This window comes from Nematostella vectensis, chromosome 14, assembly GCF_932526225.1.
Source record: "Nematostella vectensis chromosome 14, jaNemVect1.1, whole genome shotgun sequence".
NCBI lineage: Eukaryota > Metazoa > Cnidaria > Anthozoa > Actiniaria > Edwardsiidae > Nematostella > Nematostella vectensis.
Window position 1 is genome coordinate 9080162 of NC_064047.1, and position 22848 is coordinate 9103009.

Sequence of the window (22848 nt, forward strand, 5' to 3'; positions counted from 1 at the left end):
GTGGAAATTCTTGACTTACAAAGCTCTAGAGCGATAAAAAAGCGAAACAATGATTGAAGCGGACTCCCAAATATGGTATGTAATGCCTAATAAGGAAATGGCCGAGCGAGCTTGAAAAACGACAGTTTTTAAAACAAGATTGACTGATATGATGCTCAATTTAGCGCCCCCTCCAAATAAATGCGCCCCCTTCAGTGATGTTTCGATGCTAAACAGCCACGCAGCCAGGGGGGGGGGGGGAGAGTTGGGATGTGTATTTGACTCACTTGCTAAACGTCGTTTCTCCTCATTTTCATTTTCGACTCCAGTCTCCTCGTCATCATTTTCATTAGCCTCTGGGTGAGTGACCTCGCTGGCTTCACTAGTTTCCAGGCCACTGATGGCGGAGTCAGATTCGCGGCGATTTTTGCTCGTGCTGTCCTGTGTCTCGCTTGAATTACGTCTATCGTCTTCGGGGGTGGGATCTTAAAAAAATAACCGGTATGGCACTAAATAAATTCATAAAACCACAGGAATCCTGTATAAAAGGACGCTAGCACTTACCATCTTCGCTGGCGTTTCCTTGACGGATTTTCTTGGAATCAGTTGCGCATGCGTGGTGGACGGAGACGCGTGCGGTTGCGGGGTGTAGTAGGAGCAACAGCAAGGGGTCAACTAACCGACCAAGGTCACCTTGCTGGAGCGCATGCGTCAACCATTGCTTGGTAACCACTCTATAATGACCAAGACATAACAGTGAGGTTTGCCTCGAAAACTTACTCTTGTCGCGTCTTCGACCCATCGTGTTCTTCTCTGCTAGATCTCTTTAGTCATATCACATTAGGGGTCTGTCATTAATGCTGCATTCTGATTGGAGTCGGGTTAGGAGGGCCTAACTGTAAAGCTCGTGAGCATTGGATTCTTAATTATTTTTAGGGCCTTTGGGGGGTGCTTATTGGGGAGGGGACGCTCATTTAATTTCGGCGAAAAATACCAGCTTCTGAATCGATTGAGAACAAAACCATTTGCGATAAACTGAAACGACAGGAAAATGTTGTTAAACTAAGTACAGTGCATTCATGAATTCATTGTTTATAAATCGATGACAATATCGTTGTTAATGTGAAGGTGTCAATGGGAGCTAAATAAAATGACGATTTGCACCATTCTAATGGTGCTTTTATTGGTATATATTTCAGGGGGAGGGGGCGCTTATTCACAAAATCCAAGGTCGGGGGGGGGGGGGAGCGCATATCTTAAGGAGGGCGCTTATTCGAATCATTACGGTATTCACAGATACCAAAACGAGGGGGACTGGGTCTGGGTTTTATCTTGGCTTTGTTTAGCCCCTACTATGTTGAACGACCCTAGCCTCGTTCCTAGGCTTCTAGACGGGCCTGCCACGCTCTGCATGGCTATGACGTCACAGGCACTTGCTGTAAGTCAGCATAAAGCGTCTGCCATATTAAAAAGTGTGAGCCCGCGCGCAAATGCATCAGGGAGCTGACAGCAAGGGAGTAGCCTGGGGACGAGGCTAAAACGACCCCATAATCCTTTTTTCATGACTCGAGCCCACCCATCCCCCCCCCTTTTTAACAGGCAATATTTCCAACACGGGAATAGAAATACTGACGAACACATGTTATGTAAATCTATTTTCTATCTTTTAAACTTGAAACTTGCCTGATTTCCGGTTCGCTGCTTTCCAAGCCATCAAGCATCAGAAATAAAGCCCTGAGAAGGAAAACATAACGTCGTTGAATTCCTAATCAGCTCATTATCTGCATGGGTCAAGTATTGAATATTGTTTTTTTTTGCCAATCTAGTTAATCTCGAGTAGGATCAAATTACTCTCCAAAGAATGCCGAGCGAATTCCGACTTCAGCAGTGCACGGGATTGACTTGCAAATATTCTGTCTTGATTTTGTATGTTCTAGAAATGATTAGTGGTTATACGATAATAGATCGGTAGTACTCGAGTATGACTCAATACCATCGAGAATGACTCTCGGAATTTCTCGATATTACTCGGAAGTAGTCGAGAATAACTCGGTAATATTCGTAAGTACTCGAGAATGACTCGGTATTACTCGAGAATGAACCGGAATTACTCGGAAGCAGACACATAGCGAGGATTTGGTAAGGCAGAGCGGGTTGCGTAGGCATGAAGAACAAATTGAAAAAGTATAAGATTGTTCAATTTTTACAATTCAATAAGAAAATACCGGTTTTTGGCGGCCCAAGGTGTGCGCGTGTGTGGGCGCACCCTACCTACGCTCCTCGCGAGAGAATTTCGAAACTAATCACAGTTGACTTGAAAATTGATAATAAAAATGGCGGCGTCAAATGATCCGTAAAATTCGAGAATAAAAAGGCCGGCACTATTCAAGAATAATGATAAAGAACAAGGGTCATTTCGGGAATATAGTGTACTGTTCGGCAATAAATCGATACTTCTCAATAAACAATCGGCGTGATTCTTCGACTCGGAAAAATTTCGCTACGCCTCCTACTCGGTCCTCTCTCACCTGTCGAGGGGTCTGACGTCACCAAGCCTTGACGTCCGACCAGAATCTTGTACCACGACATTCCTGGAAATGTGCCAAAAGACAGCAAACTTCCAGTGGCCGACCAGGCACGCTTCCTGTGAGGAGAAAGCACAGGAGGGATTTGAAGATGGATGTGTAATGTGTTGCGCAAAGAGGGGAACACAGGACAAAGCTGTGCAACTGGGAAATTAAATCAAGTATTCACGGTTTCCCCCTAAAAGGCCTTTGAGGGTTTCATATGATGCTGTTGCTTTGGTAATCGCATAAACAAAGTTCAACGGATCCGCAAAACAAAAATAAATAACAGTTCAAAGGAAACAAAAAAATGTTCGAGTTAACGGGAAGTTCGAGTTATCAAGGTTTTGAGGTCAAGTTATCCGAGTAAAATACGAGTAATAGACTGAAAATTAGGAGCAAGCTCAAGAAAAAAAAACCGAACTCATTTAAAAATATAAAGGAATTCGAGTTAGCAGTTATCCGAGTCCGAGTTAATGGGACATTAGAGTTATCCGAGTTCTAATAAGCGGGGTTTTACCTTGGCGAGTTCGTGTTAGCGGGGTTTTACCCTGGTGAGTCCGTGTTAGCGGGGTTTACCTTGGCAAGTTCGTGTTAGCGGCGTTTTACATTAGCGAGTTCGTGTTAGCGGGGTTTTACCTTGGCGTGTTCGTGTTAGCGGGGTTTTACCTTGGCGTGTTCGTGTTAGCGGGTTTTACCTTGGCGTGTTCGTGTTAGCGGGTTTTACCTTGGCGTGTTCGTGTTAGCGGGCTTTTACCTTGGCGTGTTCGTATTAGCAAGTTTTACCTTGGCGTGTTCGTGTTAGCGGGCTTTTACCTTGGCGTTTTCTGATAGTGAGCTGCCGATTATGTTGGTGCAAAGCGAAGGCATGGGAGTGAGGCTGTGCAGCTGAAGGAACAGTTCCACGATTCGCTGTTGGTGGCGAGTGGCCGCTGGTCTCAGACGAGCCCACAGACTTTCAGCAATAATCTAAAACAGGATAACAGTTAACTTTATTAAAACAAACAACATGTTATATAACATGTTGTTCTTAGACTGCTGATTGCTCTATAACATTGAGATGTTCGTGTGATATCATGTTGTCTGACAGACTGCCGATTGCTCTATAACATTAAGACGTTCGTGTGATATCATGTTATATAACCATACCTGATAGACTGCAGAATGCTCTATAACATTGAGATGTTCGTGTGATATCATGTTATATAACCATACCTGATAGACTGCAGAATGCTCTATAACATTGAGATGTTCGTGTGATATCATGTTATATAACCATACCTGATAGACTGCAGAATGCTCTATAACATTGAGATGTCCGTGTGATATCATGTTATATAACCATACCTGATAGACTGCAGAATGCTCTATAACATTGAGATGTTCGTGTGATATCATGTTATATAACCATACCTGATAGACTGCAGAATGCTCTATAACATTGAGATGTTCGTGTGATATCATGTTATATAACCATACCTGATAGACTGCAGAATGCTCTATAACATTGAGATGTTCGTGTGATATCATGTTATATAACCATACCTGATAGACTGCAGAATGCTCTATAACATTGAGATGTTAGTGTGATATCATGTTATATAACCATACCTGATAGACTGCAGAATGCTCTATAACATTGAGATGTTCGTGTGATATCATGTTATATAACCATACCTGATAGACTGCAGAATGCTCTATAACATTGAGATGTTCGTGTGATATCATGTTATATAACCATACCTGATAGACTGCAGAATGCTCTATAACATTGAGATGTTAGTGTGATATCATGTTATATATCCATACCTGATAGACTGCAGAATGCTCTATAACATTGAGATGTTCGTGTGATATCATGTTATATAACCATACCTGATAGACTGCAGAATGCTCTATAACATTGAGATGTTCGTGTGATATCATGTTATATAACCATACCTGATAGACTGCAGAATGCTCTATAACATTGAGGTGTTCGTGTGATATCATTGGGATAACCACCACGGCTACAGTAGCGCTAGGACTCTCATCGCGTCGTGTAGGGGTCACAGACAGCGTCAAATTGATGAGGTCTAGGAGAGTACTGATGGCAGAACTCTGGATGTCGAAGTTCCCTACTTGGTAGCAACACAAGACAAGGGCACGAAGCCATTCGGGTAAGCGATCTGCTAGATGCAAAACGAACAGGTTATGACCGGTAGAACAAGGCAACAAAAGCAGTAAACCTCTGCCCAGTCCGTTGATACTATGTAGTGGAAACATTACTAAAGTAACCAGCCCACGCTCCAGCACATTACATTGACTTCTCTTCTCAATGTAAATTCTCCTTTCCAGGCACTTTCGGTCACTTACCTTTCTCCTTATCAGTATCAAGGCACTTCCGGTCAATTACCCTCGATTTTGTTAGTAGCAAGGCAATTCCGGTCACTTACCTTTATTCTTATCAATATCAAAGCATTTCCGGTCACTTACCCTCCATCTTGTCCGTAACCAGGAACTTCCGGTCACTTACCTTCCTTCTTGTCAGTATCAAGGCACTTCCGGTCACTTACCTTCATTCTTGTCAGTATCAAGGCACTTCCGGTCACTTACCTTCCTTCGTGTCAGTATCAATTCGCTTCCGGTCACTTACCTTCCTTCTTGTCAGTAACCAGGAACTTCCGGTCCATTACCTTCCTTCTTGTCAGTATCAAGGCACTTCCGGTCACTTACCTTCATTCTTGTCAGTATCAAGGCACTTCCGGTCACTTACCTTCCTTCGTGTCAGTATCAATTCGCTTCCGGTCACTTACCTTCCTTCTTGTCAGTATCAAGGCACTTCCGGTCACTTACCTTCCTTCGTGTCAGTATCAATTCTCTTCCGGTCACTTACCTTCCTTCTTGTCAGTATCAATTCGCTTCCGGTCACTTACCTTCATTCTTGTCAGTATCAAGGCACTTCCGGTCACTTACCTTCCTTCTTGTCAGTATCAAGGCACTTCAGGTCACTCACCTTCCTTCTTGTCAGTATCAAGGCAACTCCGGTCACTTACCTTCCTTCGTGTCAGTATCAATTCGCTTCCGGTCACTTACTTTCCTTCTTGTCAGTATCAAGGCACTTCCGGTCACTTACCTTCCTTGTCAGTATCCAGGAACTTCCGGTTACTTACCTTCCTTCTTGTCAGTATCAAGGCACTTCAGGTCACTCACCTTCCTTCTTGTCAGTATCAAGGCAACTCCGGTCACTTACCTTCCTTCGTGTCAGTATCAATTCGCTTCCGGTCACTTACCTTCCTTCTTGTCAGTATCCAGGAACTTCCGGTCACTTACCTTCCTTCTTGTCAGTATCAATTCGCTTCCGGTAACTTACCTTCCTTCTTGTCAGTATCAAGGCAACTCCGGTCACTTACCTTCCTTCGTGTCAGTATCAATTCGCTTCCGGTCACTTACTTTCCTTCTTGTCAGTATCAAGGCACATCCGGTCACTTACCTTCCTTCTTGTCAGTATCAATTCGCTTCCGGTCACTTACCTTCCTTCTTGTCAGTATCAAGGCGACTCCGGTCACTTACCTTCCTTCTTGTCAGTATCAAGGCGACTCCGGTCACTTACCTTCCTTCGTGTCAGTATCAATTCGCTTCCGGTCACTTACCTTCCTTCTTGTCAGTATCCAGGAACTTCCGGTCACTTACCTTCCTTCTTGTCAGTATCCAGGAACTTCCGGTCACTTACCTTCCTTCGTGTCAGTATCAATTCCCTTCCGGTCACTTACCTTCCTTCGTGTCAGTATCAATTCGCTTCCGGTCACTTACCTTCCTTCGTGTCAGTATCAATTCGCTTCCGGTCACTTACCTTCCTTCTTGTCAGTATCAAGGCACTTCCGGTCACTTACCTTCCTTCGTGTCAGTATCAATTCGCTTCCGGTCACTTACCTTCCTTCTTGTCAGTATCAATTCGCTTCCTGTCACTTACTTTCCTTCTTGTCAGTATCAAGGCACTTCCGGTCACTTACCTTCCTTCTTGTCAGTATCAAGGCACTTCCGGTCACTTACCTTCCTTCTTGTCAGTATCAAGGCACTTCCGGTCACTTACCTTCCTTCTTGTCAGTATCAAGGCAACTCCGGTCACTTACCTTCCTTCTTGTCAGTATCCAGGAACTTCCGGTTACTTACCTTCCTTCTTGTCAGTATCAATTCGCTTCCGGTAACTTGCCTTCCTTCTTGTCAGTATCAAGGCAACTCCGGTCACTTACCTTCCTTCTTGTCAGTATCCAGGAACTTCCGGTCACTTACCTTCCTTCTTGTCAGTATCCAGGAACTTCCGGTCACTTACCTTCCTTCTTGTCAGTATCAATTCGCTTCCGGTAACTTGCCTTCCTTCTTGTCAGTATCAAGGCACTTCCGGTCACTTACCTTCCTTGTCAGTATCCAGGAACTTCCGGTCACTTACCTTCCTTGTCAGTATCCAGGAACTTCCGGTCACTTACCTTCCTTCTTGTCAGTATCCAGGAACTTCCGGTCACTTACCTTCCTTGTCAGTATCAAGGCACTTCCGGTCACTTACCTTCCTTCTTGTCAGTATCCAGGAACTTCCTCTCATGGGTGCAGTAAACAGGGAAGCACGAAAGCTCAACCAGCAGTTTACACGCGGCGGCGAACGCTTCAGCGCAGAGAATACACCCATGCTGATCCAATATGGGAGATTCTACACCATCCAATAACTGATCCAATATGGGCCCAACACGATCACACTTCGATATTGGTCCAGTATGGGTAGAGGACCGCTCGTGCGTGGTGCTAGTGCGTCTTTTTAGCAGAAAATCCTCCCCATAAAGAATTTCATCCAACATGTAATCTGTATCAATGACTTGGTCTTTTCGCGACTTGGTTGGCGAAGTGAGAACATTCGCGTATCTTAGAACCCGCTGTTCCACGAACTCCGCGTAAAACGCTTGGAAATATGCCACGCATGACTGGATGAGGGATGGCTGGAAGACGTGTCTTTGAGAATCTGGGATGACTTGATCCTCGGCGCACGGCTCGTTGATAAAAGTGTCGTCGTTACCAAGTTCTGTGAACTGCTCAAGAGTGTATTGTGGTTTGTCGGATTCCTGGAATTCATTCCAGTCACCATAATTGTCATCATCATCGTCATCATTGTCATCACCATCATTATCATTAGGGCCACCGTCATTGTCATCTGCATCAGCAAGACTCTGTTTAGATTTCTTCAATTTGGAATAATCGTCAATATCACTTGATCCAGGCTTAGAATCGCCCAGTTTCTTGATTCTCGTTTTGTCAAGAATCTCGTCTGCATTTTCGCGTTCTGCCATTTCGCAATTTGATGTTCCATTTTCGATACGTTCCCCGTCAATGCTGTCACGTGACCTGTCCAACTCGCTTAAACTATCACGGGACATATTACGTGACCCATCATGTGATACGTCGGACTCGTCACATGAACCGTCATGTGTTTCATCACGTGATTTCCCATCTTTCACATTACAAGTCCCGTCATCATCCGCATTCCCATAATTCTCGAGGCGTTTCCTCAAGTCCACAACACTCCACCCTCTCAAATCCTCCTCCCCCTGCGTAATCCTCGCCACTTGTATAACACGCGCATCACCCCTTACCCTCTCCGACTCGATTGCTTCTGCGTCGGCGCTCTCTCCCATGTCTCTCCCGACAATGCTCTCTTTATCCGAAGCTACGGAGGTGGGTCGGGAGGGAGGGCGCGAGCTATCGATAGTCTTCATGGAAGGCATGACCTTGGATAAAAGCTTGGAGCAAAGACAGATTCCTTCACGGACCTCTGACAGTGACATCATTTCGCATCGTGACGTCATCTCCATGGTGATACGGCGGAGGAGCTCGGGCCAGTGCTCCGTCTGCGTCTCAACGTCCGCTTCCTGTAATCATGAGACAGAGAACAATTGGTCCGCTAAAACCATGGGCGCTTTTATCTATTTGAATACAGTGTTACCTCGATCAAGTGTTTACCCATGGGAAAGAGTGACCGCTTTATTGAGGTTGTCTTTTTGATAAAGGCATTTAGATATTGTGGTACCTCCATCAAGTGACCAACCTTGGAAGAGCCGAGTTACCGATTTATGGAGGTTGTCTTTTTGATAAAGGCATTTAGATATTGTGGTACCTCCATCAAGTGACCAACCTTGGACGACCGTCTTATGGAGGATGCTTCTTTGATAAACGCATTTAGAAATTGTGGTACCTCCATCATGCGACCACCCTTTGGACCGAGCAAGGTGACCGCTTAATAGAGACTGGCCGCTAAATGGAGGGTTACAAAAAGCAACAGAACTTAAAATATGACGTTACATAATGTGATCTGTGCGACAATCTCTCTTAGCAGATTACAGACCATACTTACCAAGGCAACAATGTCAAGTAGAAAATCTGTCAAACGGAAAATCTCCGAACACGTAGTCGTCGGAAGACTGGACGCTAATCTCGAGCATTTCCCTTCCGTTTCACAAAGCGTCGAGTCCGCTTCCGTTTCCTGTTCCTCAGAAACCTCGCAATCTGATAAAAGCTTCGATAGGTAATCCCACATAAAGTAAGGCTCAAACGCGTTGAATAACAAGTTAGCTGTCTTCACTACTTCGTCCGTTAATTTAGTCTTTGACGACGAAGAGGAAGGATTCTCGAACTCTGCTGTGAGGCTCTCTATCGATTCGTAACTCCCGAGTTCTTCTATCGGCGTTTTCTCTTTAATAACCTTACATTGCACATATAAGGCCCTGAACACTTCAATCAATACATCCTCGAGAATTGCACTCCCAACTTCTGGTCTATCAAGCAGACTGATAAGAATTCGAAACGGCCGAAGCGCGTTCGACCGCTTGGCGCCATTTGAAGTATTCGCCGATCCCCCACCATGATCGCGGAATAACGACTTAAGAGCTTCTATAGTGTGGTGTTTAGAGTGAATAGAAAAGAATGAGAATTTTGAGTCCTCTTGTTCGTCACCACTGCACATGTTATCCCCCCTTGAGAGGCCAGAGTCCCGGTCGGCATCAGGGCCTAGAAGCCAGGAGTACAAACGCCTATTGAGAGACATGTCCCTACGTAGGAGGACCCCTAGCCCCGAGGCCACTAGTTTGACTTTGTCTTTGGAGTCTATTAGAGTTGTATCCATGGGCAGAAAGGTGAGAAGGAATTCCAGAAGAGACCGCTGTACTAGAACACTGCTGTCGGCTAAGGAGGTGCAGACTGATTCAATCTGTAAAGAAAAAAAACAGGTGGATGTCTGCTCGAGAAGTTAAATGTGTAAAAACTGTATGTTGGTGATGATGATGATGATGGTCGTGATGGTCAAGGTGGCTGATGATAAAGATTATGATAGCTGATGATGATGATGATGATAGCTGCTGCTGCTGATGATGATAGCTGATGATGATGATGATGATGATGATGATGATGATGATGATGATGATGATGATGTTGGTGACGATGGTCGTGGTGGTCAAGGTGGCTGATAATAAAGATGATGATAGCTGCTGCTGATGATGATGATGATTATGGTGGTGATGATGGTCGTGATGGTCAAGGCGGCTGATAATAAAGATGATGATAGCTGATGATCATGGTGGTGATGGTAAGGATTATGGAGATGATTATGATGATGGTATAGTAATTATGGTGATAATGATAATAAAAATAATAATAATGATGATGATGGTAAGAATTTTGGAGATGATGATGATGATGAAGATAATAATATCAATAGTGATTATGATGTTGGTGAAGATAGTAATTACGGTAATGATGATTACAATAATGATGATGATGATGATCATGGCTGATGATGATGGTGGTGATGGCAAGGATTATGGAGATGATGGTGATAATGATAATAATATCAATAATGATTATGATGATGGTGGTGGTGGTGGTGGCTGAAAATAAAGATGATGATGATGATAACAATAAAGATGATGAAGATGGTGGCTGCTGAGATGATGTGATGGTTGGAAGTAATGATAACAATCAAGATGATAGTGATAATAATTATCATTATTTCAAATTCACTCACCATAAGAGGTATATCATCGCCCAGGATGTAGTCTTTATTCAGTGAAGTTTTCCGGCTAAGTCGTGAGAGAATGAAGGTGACGGCAGGTAAGCGAACGGAAGAGCTGGACAAAAAGCAGCTCCAAAGACACGTGTAGAAGGCAGGTCTGTCAGTGTTATGGCTAATGGCCTCCAGAAGTGATATTGTCCTGGAAGATTAGAAAAATTATATCAGGTATATCAATTGTACAACAAATAAAAATATAATGTAATAATAATGATGATGATGGTGATGGCGATGGCGATGGCGGTGATGGCGATGGTGAGGGCGATGACGATGATGATGATGATAATAATAATATCATACTTACTTTACTTACTTTGCTTACTTTACATAATAATATACTGAAATAATAAATGCTGGGGGCACTTATTAATGTTAGTTTTTTGGGTGAAAGGTATTCATAATAATAGGAGAAACATCTTTTAAATTGTAACCGCAACAGTTACCTCGCATATGGCATTGCAAGACTTAATAAACCCTTCTTTGAAAAGAAATTATGAAATAATTTTAAGCACTTATGAAGGTTATGCTATGATGATGCAAAAAAAAAATGGTTAAAATAATTTGTAAATTTTCACTCATCAAACCCTGTGAATCCAAATAATTGTGATGTTCAAATTATTAACTGCCCCGTGTGTATAATGCAACACACTGGAATGATTCTATGTAGGAGTGCACACTGGTGTGGATGCAATGCAATGCAAAAAGTTATCATAAAAGAAAAAAACATTATTTTTGTTCCTTTTACCTGTGGTCTCATGTTAATAGTATTGCAATAAAGGAACAAAAAGTATAATTTATTGGGCCTATTATTTGGGCCTTATTTTACAACAGCAGCTTTAAAATTGTGTAAAAAGGTGTAAAATCTGGCAATAATTCAATAAGAAAAGACTTCAAAAAAAGGATGACGGTGCACCTTCACGCATTCTGTTTGGTACCTCTAGGGACCCCCTGGGCACAATACCTTTCAGTGTATTCTGACCCTTCCTCAATCCCTGGCAACAGCCCTAGCAACAAGCCCTGTAACCCTGGTAACAGGGCTTTGCCCAGTGACAGGAAGTGTTCCTCGTATAGCCCCATCAGAACAGGCTTGACTGACATGGCGGCATTTCCAAGAAGGGGGAACAAGCCAGCACCGTAGATGAACAAATCTTGTCCAAGACCTTTGAGATAATCAATAAAAGTGAATATAATTGAATTTGGATATATAGGATTTTGAACGATGGAAGCCATTTAGCTGTTGGAAATTTTGGCGATAATATTGAAACTGCAGAGGCTCCTTCTAAAGAGGCCCTAGTCTTCAACACACTTTTTATTGTTTTAACATTTTTACATAGTTAAAACTTTAGGAAACAAATTATGTGATTAAATTTTGAAGGGGGGACATTGGGGGGGTTCTAATTACCGCAAAATACTGCAATACCACAGAACAAAAACACCTTTACCACAGAGAAAGTTCCCTGCTAGATCATCTCATATCATGGGCAAATCCTTCGCAATGCAGGACTATTTAAAACCGCTACACTGCAATATTTTTTTTTTACCACAATACTGCTGTTTAAAAAACAAAATCTTGCAGTGTTTTGAAATGCTGCTCACCACATGTTCTTTGCCCTTTTCCCGCAAATTTGTACCAAAAAAGGCCAATACTGCAAACCCCAATGTCCCCCATTGAAGGTACCATATTAAACAAAGTTTAAACTAAAACTCAATACAGAATGTAATAAAACTTCCCAGAAATTGCTATATATTGGAAATCTTTCTCAACTTGATATTTTGCTAGTAAGGCAAAAAACAAAGGGCAGAATTATTGCAGAAACTCTGACTTCATAAGTCTAACTAAGAAATTGCCTCAGACTGCATCACAAGATTTTTTTAGGCTGGTATGTATTTTCTGATTACACTTTTTTGCCAACCATTCAAATAGCTATAAGCTATTATTTACCTAACAGTAACAATAACAACATTATTCATCAAGAAAAAAATTCACAAACTGCACCTTTCTTTCCAAGTCGCTTGAATATCAAGTCGTATGTCTCTAATGCCTTTAGGTGTACACCACTTGGTAGGGCGGGGTGTGTACATTGTGATAACCGTTTGCCGATTGTTAGCTTTCTTGGGATTGCCTTGAATTTTGGATGGCCTTGTAATGCCTAAATCAACAGGAATAGGGTATATTTGGAGTTAGTTCCATAGCAAAGACTTTGTCAGTAGATTTACTAGCATGTATTAGTCATTCAAGCAAGAATGGCTAAAAAATAATGGTTGTGTGAAAATTTTTTTAAACTTTGTACATTGCACTTAAGCCAGTCATTTAATGTGTCATGGTTCCATCAACAATATAAAATGAAAAATTATGACAAACTGAATAAACTTCAACTTGTCAAACAGATTATGAGATTTAGTCTATTTTTAGATTAAAAGTAAAATTTAATAGCTTATTATAGGGGTATGTAGTTTTTATCATGTGAATAATTGTAGGGTAAACGATGATAGCTGAGCACTTAAATCAGCTGATGCTGAATATAGAACAATAAAGATTAAATACAATAATACCTATCAGTTATCTCATGTCTTAAATCATTTCTAGAAGCAGGTTTATCACTTCAGTGACTTGTAAAAAATAATAGACTCTTGTTTCTGTTCATTGATTGTGTAAAAATGTCACAATAACCACTCAATGAATAAAATTATTTTATCTCAAACACACTTCTAACTGACCAAGATAAGCAACTATTAATAATTATATCCAAGGAGATTCTAAATCACCCTTTTCCTTACCTTATTTAATTTGCCCAAAGCGGATATCAAATCGGCCCATTCACTAGAATATTCAAAACTCTTAAGTGCTTTGTCCACAGCAGAAATAAACTGACGATACTTGGAGTCGGATAACAAGTCCAACTCTTCGTTATTCATTATGCAGATCTAAAGCACAATCCTCGCCCAGACAGTGAAATAGCGCTTGTAAACAAATAGACGGAATAACAAGAATTCGGCTACGTGGAAAGCATAATGATAATCCTGAAATTCTGGGTTGCTTTCCACATTGAAGTGTCCATGTTTAGCCCATATTTTTTGTTTATGAGCACTGGATCTCGTATCTCTTTGGAATTGTCCTCTCCTTTCTATAAAATGTTTAGCATTTCCAGCAGTTTGCTTACTAAGCAAGGTCGTTCATCCAAAAATTCGTTTCATAAATAAAGAGAATTTCAAGATCAGCCTATTTAACGACTACCAATTTCGTTCATTCAAAAATTCCAATAATGCTGCTTCAAACCCCACGTTCTGTTTGCATATAGTTCGAGATCTATCCCAGGTTACTAAATTCGATGTTGTGTTCGATTTGTATACCGTTCTGCGTCCGCCATCTTGGCAGCAGGCCTGGTTATGCAGCTTTGTAGCCGCGCCTCGGGTGTAAGGTTACGTCATATAGAAACACTGGAAACCTTCAAGAAACATAGTCAAGGAAAGCATAAATTGGAAGCCAAAAAAGCAGTATACGAAGGGACACAATTTTAATTTATGCGATATACTATCAGTAGTCGTCAGTATTTCAAGTAAGTATTGTTATTGTTATTACTGTTGTTATTTGATGGGATGATCCATTTTAAAAAATGCTGGAGTAACTTATTGTGAATTTTTAAAGTTTAAAAATATTTAGAACAAGCTGGACATGTGGAATAAGTACAGTTTTCCTAATTTTTTTTTGCAGTCCTCTCAAAAGTCCTGTTTTTATTTGATGGGATGACCCAGAGTTCTGTTGTTATTTGATGGGATGATCCATTTCTGTGAAATCTTCTAAGAGATGGTAATGGAAGAGTCTTTGAATACCCCCCAAGGATAATATAATTTTATACCATAAAAGATAGAATCATCTCTCCACCCCATCTACTTTTATAGAGAGTCCTCACCAATCCTCCTCTGCCCCCCTCCCCCCCCCCCCCCCCCCCCCACACACACACCAGGGAGCCCCATCAACAGCAACACACTGCCACCACTATCATTTTAACTGTTACCACCACACAATGAATTGGGGGAGCTCCAGGGCTCTAGGCCATCCCCTCTCCTTCGACCCACAGAAAAATGTTTTGGAGCTAAAATTCACAATTTTAAGTTGCTCCATATATTTTGTATATTGGTGCCTCCCTTTGAATCAAAATCTCATCATCTAATTTGAGAAACTGATCAAATGTTGTACATTCTTGTTTGTTTCAGGGATCCTCCTTGGCGTTACCCATCCGTCTGTAGAAATGGCTGCTGTCTCTCTAAACCCTGTCTTAATGGCGGAATGTGCAAGAAGCAGTGTGACTACCCGAAAACCAAGTTCGTCGGCAATTGTCCAGCTAATACCACAGGGAAACGATGTGAGCAATTGTTGCGGCCCAAGTCCTGCCTTGACTTCTACAAACCAAACAATGCACCAGCTAAACCTCCAAGGGGTGTTCCAATCTTCAAAAATGATAGCATTACAGGATAATGCAGTAAAAGGATACTGTGATTTCACACCGCCAAATAAAGCATGGACTTTGATTGAATCCCATGCTGCGAAGCAAGGAGTGGAATCTGGAGCAAAATCTTTATTGGGTGACTTTCCAGTCAATCAAGAGACCCCTGGACATCACGAGAAGTACCTACTAAGCTCCTGGACATCACGAGAAGTACCTACTAGACTCCTGGACATCACGAGAAGTACCGACTAGACTCCTGGACATCACGAGAAGTACCAACTAGACTCCTGGACATCACGAGAAGTACCAACTAGACTCCTGGACATCACGAGAAGTACCTACTAGACTCCTGGACATCACGAGAAGTACCGACTAGACTCCTGGATATCACGAGAAGTACCGACTAGACTCCTGGACATCACGAGAAGTACCAACTAGACTCCTGGATATCACGAGAAGTACCAACTAGACTCCTGGACATCACGAGAAGTACCGACTAGACTCCTGGACATCATGAGAAGTACCGACTAGACTCCTGGATATCACGAGAAGTACCGACTAGACTTCTGGACATCACGAGAAGTACCAACTAGACTCCTGGACATCACGAGAAGTACCTACTAGACTCCTGGACATCACGAGAAGTACCGACTAGACTCCTGGATATCACGAGAAGTACCGACTAGACTCCTGGATATCACGAGAAGTACCGACTAGACTCCTGGACATCACGAGAAGTACCAACTAGACTCCTGGACATCACGAGAAGTACCGACTAGACTCCTGGACATCAAGAGAAGTACCGACTAGCGAGGACAGCCATGCAGATGATCAAAGCCACAGCGGTGTCGTACCTAGTTACATTCAAGCTCCTTACCAAGGGAGAGCTGCTTGGATTGTACTGACTTGCACTCTTCCAAAGGTAAGGAAATTGGCATTTTCACGCCCACGCCCACTCAATCTCATCCCACTCACATATGTAGGTACAGAAAAACAGGTTTTCGTCAAATATAACGGCAGCTATCATTCATTCCTGTGAGTCTACAGATTCAACTACAGATTACTGGTTGGGACAGGAAATGCCAAAAACATTGATTTACGAGGACAAAATTTGAAGGAATGGTACTAATCTAAACAAAGTACTTTCTTGGGTAGCATGATGGTGATGACTATCATAATCATTATTATCATTATTTTTTTTATTTCATTATTACTAATACTATAACTAATCAACATCATTAATTTTTATTTTGTTTACTATTATTATTATATTGTTGTTATTATTAATATTACTATTGTTGTTGTTGTATTTTTGGATTCTGCTATCTTTTAGGGGTAAGAATTGATGTTGACCCCACCCAAAGTTTCCATCCCTTATGCATGTATCATTGTAAAGCCTGAGTGGGGGGTTGGGGGTGGCAGATGTCGGGCGTTTGAACACCTCTTGCGTCCCCCCCTGGGGAATTTGAATACGAAATTTGCCCCAGGGTCCGGACATTCGAAAATGCCTTTGCGGGAAACTGGGGCTGTTTGAATTTTGGCGCGGAGGACTGAGGCTGTTTAGATTTTTTTGCGTGGGCCCTGGGTTCAAAACTTTACAGTTCGAGAAGCATGGCTCTAGCCTCGGCTCTAGATTTCGGCTAGACTGTAGTGGCGAAAACGTTGTTCGACGTTGCGGAGTCAGAAAGTCAAACTTTCAAGGTAAATCGTATGATGGCTATAGCATTTTAACCTAAAAATCGATGTATCAAATGTGTTTTGGAGGCGTGTTTTGGAGGCGTGTTACTATTATTTGATCGATGCTTTTTCCCAGCACAGGCTTCGCAGTATAGCGAGTGTAATTGGCATCATTGATAAAAATCATTCACTTTGTATTGCTGTACATCGTGTGTCAATTTTCTTGGTATTTTTCTTGTCCGCTTTAACAAAGCTTGATCGTTCGGTATCGGACTTCTCTCTCTCAGAAATCCGATCGACAAATTTATTACAAGAACAAATTTAATTTGTTCAGATTTGACATTTTTTTCCATTCCCAGGTAAGGAATTTTCCTGTCATTCGAACTCGGTCCCGAGGTCGGGAATTCGATGAAAAAAATGCAAAAAAAAGCCAAATACCCCACATCTGCCCCCCCCCCCCCCCCCCCGTCTTTACATTGTCACATGCATTTGGAATTGATTTTGCTGACGATCTTCCCCTTCTGGAGGGGATTTCCCGTTCGGAGTCCCCTCCCCCCCAAACCTAGTGTCCCTTGCAGCCGTTCTGGGCTAGGCGGCCTTGATTCCCTTTTACAAAACAAACTGTTGGCCGCGCACGGTTGTCTCCGGCTGTTGCTCGGGAATGACCGGCATTGTGGAGATTTTGGGAATGTTGATCTTTTTCAATTGTAAAGCCGAATAGCAAAACTCAAACATGTTTTTTTTTACAATTAATTAGTTCGTGAATTCTGTTTTTTCTAGCTTTGTGTACAAGCAAATAAAATATAAATCTATGGCAATCTCTAATGCCGCTGTATCTCGGCCGAGCAGGCCTCGGTCTGTGGCCAAGTGTGTGGCGTTTTGTGTGTGGTTTGATAGCCTACAGTCAAATCAACAGACTCTGTCCGGCAAAACCAAATACTTAAAGAGCCCTTGTCAGCCACGCCTTTGTTATCGTTTTTATTGGAAGGCGCAAAACTTGGTACTTTGCAAAGATGACAAAATGGCGGCTGACAGCGGGTATCTTTTCTAAAAATGGCTTAATAAATTAAATAATGTCTTCGTTGACCTACACTTTAATATAAATGACAGTGTTGAAAAACGCAAGACTAGTTCCAGTACCGCGCGGTTAAACCAGCCTTTTCGTTTTGAAATGGCGGCATTTTACCGGCGAACTGTCACATTTTGGCGAATGATAAGAAAACTAGATCAAACCTAAGGCTAAAATTTTCTTTATGACCCTCATTATCAAACAAATCTGTTATCTTTTGTACAGTATGGTTTTAATGCTGTACAGTAAGTCAAAACAGCGACCGAAGTCAGCCTTTCGTACCTTTACTGGAATGATTCAACACTGAGATTTTGTCTGTTTTTTTGCCAGAACACGCGCATGCGCATACGTTATTCAGCACTGTGTATGCAAATCCATTATAAGCGTTGTCAAGATTGTGTGGGAACAACCCTGGGTTAAAGGAGGGGGGGGGGCGTTAATTTGAAATTAATATGTTATCTATAGTCTCCAGGTTATCCTGTTACGGACCGCTTTTTAGAAGCGATATTATTTCGACCCTGTTTAAAGCGCTGATCAAAAACTAACGAATTTCAATTGTTAGTCATAATCGCGGAGACTATATAATCGGAGTTATAAGTTCTAATTAGAGAAAGACATTTAATGGAGTTTTAATACTGATTGCAGCTTGTGTACTTTTATTGAAGTATTCCTATGAATGGTAGCCTGGCTCTTTGCTATAATCATTAGTTTGTAGCTATTAATTTTGAGTCATTATTTAAATGTAACCTGTTGCTTAAAAGCAGGTGAAACCTCTTTTATGAACAGTGAGCATACTCTCTGAATAGTTAATGTAGAAATTGTAAGCTTTATTTATTTTCTCCTACTATTTTACCGAAAGTTATCAGTAGACTTTACGAATGGGACAACTCAGCTCTATGCACAAAGCTAAAAAGAATAGCGACATTTCAGCTCAAATTATTCATGCTTTGTCTGTAATTCGTACGGTGGCTAGCTAGGAAGTCATAACAGACTTCGTGACTTTAAAAGCAAATTACTAAACTCGAGTAGAAAACAATCATTAAAAAGGGCAATAGGCGAGCTTTTTTATTACGAAAAAAGTTTTGGTGGTTATATTTTCTTTACGCATTTTAATAATTTTTGATCGATGATTTAGAATTTATCCCACTTAAGTTTGACATAATCGATATGAAAAAAATAATGGTATAATTAATTATGTCTACATTGCTACCTTGCACTGTTTGGGTAAATTATACCCAATGTCGACCAAAGCAATCTCCTTGTTTCTTTGGTTCAGTTTACACCCATCGTAGTTTAAAAGTCTGTTTTGGTCGTTTCTGTACAGCACACGTGTGTGGCGAAATCTTCCTTTGTTTTTCTCATTTAGCGAATACTATTTATCGGATGAATGGTGCATTGTTAAGGGAGAAAATAAAGATGCATTCATTTTAATGATTTTGATTATGGAGGAAAAGACCGAAGGTCATCACAAAGCCAGAACAAATCCACAATTTATCAACCCAGTAACAGTAAAAAAACAAACACAGAGTAACAAAAGAATGACACTCGCTTGGCGTTTAACTTTTTTATTGATTTGTAAAGCTGCGAATGCGTTTGTTTTTATTTAAATCTAACATGTAAAATGATAAATCCTAACTATAGCTAGCAAAGCTTAAAAAGAGAGTTTTTTTTAAGAATAATCTCTTTTTTAAAGCAGTAAAAACGATCATATAAATTCTATATAAATATTAATATTAGTTAGTGTCCTTTTTATACCGCTTTAAATGTGGCCATGATTTGTGAAGCTATTATAGTCCTAAAAGCATATGTTCCCGTTCCAAATTCTCAGATTCAAATTGAGAATGCAGTGTCGATGAACCACCGAGGTTCTATAAAAGGAAACCTTATGTATTCATAAAGAGTAAGTTTATTTTTAGACTCGGCCAACAATTGATATTGTGCAACTTTTAATAGATGACCACATTACTAATTTTATGCTCGAAATACTCGCTTTCATAATCCCGCATGTTCTGAAAAAGCGAATAAATAGAAAATCGTAGTTTTTAGCTAATGATTTTATAGTTCGGATGCTGAATATCCCAAAGCAAATAATCTCTCTTTGTGAAAATACTAGGGCTGCATTTGCATAAATGAAAGAAAGCCTTTGTGCCAGTCGACTTGTGTTTCTATGCAAATCCCCCTTTAACAAGATTCTCAAAATTTCATTCTTTAAATGATCGATTCAATCATATCCTTACGAGTAAAACAGCAATCAGAACTTCTGCGACCACGAGATAGAGTACTAAAACGATTAAAACGTTTTGCGGCTGACTGAATACGACCATAGGATACCATCGTGACATCAACAATGAAAAATTCTATACGAAACTGCACAGTTGATATCCAGCGAAAACCTCTCTCTAGCTAGAAGATAAAGATCTTAGTACCTCCATCGATACACGAGCTGTAGGTCTAGAAGCAGGATTCGGTTGCCACAACTGTTCAACTAAGTTTTCATAACGCTTTAAACTCTCTTGTTCTGTTGACGGCACACACGGTCTCAAGTTATACGCGACGACTCCAAAAACCACAACATATAAATTTTCAGACCCGTAGGGCTGCTCTCGTGTTAATAACTGCCATAGGCATATCCCCATTGAGTACACATCGGCCTGTGTAGTAGGAGTTTCCCCTTTTAAGAGCTCTGGTGCGCGGTACGCGAATGTCCCGGTCAGGTAGGAATATGTTGGACTGACAGGTAGGTTCTCGTCACTGTCTCCAACTACCTGGCTGCAGCCAAAATCGCTCAATTTACAAAGGTCATGATCGTCTACTAAAATATTAGCCGGTTTTACATCTAAATGGGCAATCTCGCGCTCATGTATAAACTCCAACGCGCTACACAAATGACACGCGAATTTCAACCGACGCGATTCGTCAATAACTTCTTTTTCACAGTTGATGATCGTACGTAACGTCTTATTCCCCGCAAACTCCATTACTATTAATCTCCTTCCCAAAGGCAGCTCCCCACTTGTTGCTGCTAGAGTCCTAACAATGTTTGGGTGTCGAAAAGACATTATGGAAGTTTCTGCCTGGAAGCTTTGGAGAACTGCCCGGGGATTCTTTGAGTTGACGTGCAGTTTTTTAACTGCAACCTTTTTTCCTCTGTATTTACCCTCGAAAACACTCCCAAAGCCTCCACTGCCGAGTAACTTTCCTATGTTTAACAACTTGGCCTCATCTTCTGCGAGGAGCTCGATTTCTTGAACAAAAGGTTTAGGCTGAGTGTTCTTTGTTTGCCTTGGTGCCTTTGATCGGCTGAGCTGCACTGTACAGCTTGCTTTCCCTCGAAGCATTTTACCTCTGTTAAATTCCACCCAGTAAGTTCAAATTATAGGTCTCCCTCGGCTTAGCGCCAAAGAAGGTTCTTAGCAGAGAGCATCGAAGGCTAGTTTCACCGTAACCCCTTGTACTTTTTCTTCGAAAGTCGCCAGCGACATCAAAAGAAATGAGAAACCAGTCAGGGCCCAGCTGATTTGAACTCACACCCGCTGGCCACAAGGACATGAAATTGACATTTAAACTCTCAGCCAATCAGCGCGCGGCACTCTATTGTTTAGTTCATGTCACCCGTAAGCGGACGCAATAGCGAGACCGAGTTCTTTTGCACGCTTTCAAAGCGTGGTTGATAAGGGCGCGTGCAAACGATTTCGCTATAAATATTCGTGAAAAGACCATCTCTATTCTACGCCCCAGCTTACGTTAACGCCCATTATGAGTGGGAAGGCATCAAAGTCTTTTAGCTGATGAATTAGGTCAGAATAATGGTTATTTGAATAATTGATTTAGTTGAGAAAAAGACCTGGGAGCTAGATTCTCACAGGAAGCGCGGCCGAGCGATTGATTACTTCATTGGACACGTCTAGATAACTAATAACCGGCAGTGAGATTAAAGAAAACACATATGTTTGATTTATATCGCACGATTCGTGTTCGCTTTGCCTTTTGCTTACATTCATTGGTTTATTTCAATACTTCAGAATAGTGAAAAACACCAGTTGAATGGCTTAATGAGCGACAGCTGCCATTCAGTGCCTTTTCTCTGCTTATCAATACGCATGGCGCTGCCGTTCTTCTCAAATTGTCGATATGTTGCCTAGAGTAGGGTAAGATCTTTTCCAAACTTTACGATATTCACCCGCACAAGAATTACCATACAACGATATTCACCCGCGCAAGAATATGCATAAAAGAGCTCGACCCCAACGGCTCATTACATTAAGCTACAGCCGAGGTCTCGTTATTGCGTGCTGTTTTTTGTCTTCTCCGAGGGTATTATTCTGAATAACTTCTTATTTGTGGCACATTTCCACTGCCAGAGGCAATCTGCTTTTTATCACCAGAAAAAGAGTAACACATTACGTTTTTTAAAATATTTTTTTAAGGTTCATAAAAAATCGATATTACAATTCATTAAAGGATTATTATACTTATCATTATCTTTGGAAGTTTTGGTAATCTTTTTTTACTTAAAGTGCTCGTTTTCGTTATCATTTATCGTCTTCTAGGCTACTATTTGTCTTTATTATCAAGATGCCTCTGTATTAAAACTACTATATCTTCCCAACGGTTGAATGTGATATTTTCTCTCAATGGTCGCACTTCATGGACAATAATAACAAGACGAAAGTTCGTTCATTCTGATTTGAACCCATATTTTCGAAATGGTAACCAATAGGAGAATGGTACCGAGGTATAATTATCCTAGTCAAAGCCTTAGAAGCGGTCCTGTGCCCCCTTCCCCCCTTCTCTAAATAGCTTTGCAAATAATATAATTCCAGTCCGCAAAGCCAAGATGACGGCGTACCCTTCCTTCCCTAGAAAATACACGGTTGACATCCACGAACTTTAAATGCGATTAAGAGGGTAAGTGAGGAAACTGTGTGGAATGAAGTTTTTGCGACTGACTAATGCCACTGGTGGTTTGCGGGGGAGGGGGGGGGGGGATGCGGGTGGGTGGACCCTCGTCATTTTGGAAAAAAT

At 41.5% G+C, this 22848-nt stretch overlaps 2 protein-coding genes and 1 long non-coding RNA gene across 5 annotated transcripts in view; 1 reads left to right on the forward strand and 2 right to left on the reverse strand.

The window, feature by feature from the left end:
- The window catches only part of LOC5509913 (protein dopey-1), a 29692-nt gene extending 15685 nt beyond the window's left edge, over positions 1-14007 (reverse strand). The window contains exons 1-12 of one of the 2 annotated variants that reach the window (XM_048721599.1): positions 13408-14007; positions 12626-12779; positions 11591-11789; positions 10585-10771; positions 8920-9771; positions 7087-8437; positions 4485-4711; positions 3360-3512; positions 2508-2623; positions 1663-1713; positions 544-713; positions 267-464 (exon numbers count right to left, since the gene is read on the reverse strand). In XM_048721599.1, the coding sequence (XP_048577556.1) occupies positions 267-464; positions 544-713; positions 1663-1713; positions 2508-2623; positions 3360-3512; positions 4485-4711; positions 7087-8437; positions 8920-9771; positions 10585-10771; positions 11591-11789; positions 12626-12779; positions 13408-13545 (3796 nt within the window). In that variant the 5' untranslated portion in view covers positions 13546-14007. Of the gene's footprint in view, positions 1-266; positions 465-543; positions 714-1662; positions 1714-2507; positions 2624-3359; positions 3513-4484; positions 4715-7086; positions 8438-8919; positions 9772-10584; positions 10772-11590; positions 11790-12625; positions 12780-13407 lie in introns of both variants that reach the window. The other variant, XM_048721598.1, reaches the window with a different exon arrangement.
- A 6-nt stretch (positions 14008-14013) lies between these two features.
- On the forward strand, positions 14014-17572 carry LOC125559806. 2 transcript variants are annotated; one of them, XR_007306477.1, is made up of 3 exons: positions 14014-14186; positions 14342-14437; positions 14845-17572. It is a non-coding gene; the product is annotated as an uncharacterized LOC125559806 (long non-coding RNA). The 2 variants fall into 2 exon arrangements; XR_007306476.1 differs by lacking the exon at positions 14342-14437.
- A 1800-nt stretch (positions 17573-19372) lies between these two features.
- On the reverse strand, positions 19373-21362 carry LOC5509921 (serine/threonine-protein kinase mos). Its single transcript, XM_001630340.3, has one exon. It carries the CDS (start codon positions 21159-21161, stop codon positions 20223-20225), a length of 939 nt encoding a protein of 312 aa, XP_001630390.1. The 5' UTR covers positions 21162-21362; the 3' UTR covers positions 19373-20222.
- Between the last annotated feature and the right edge of the window lie 1486 nt (positions 21363-22848).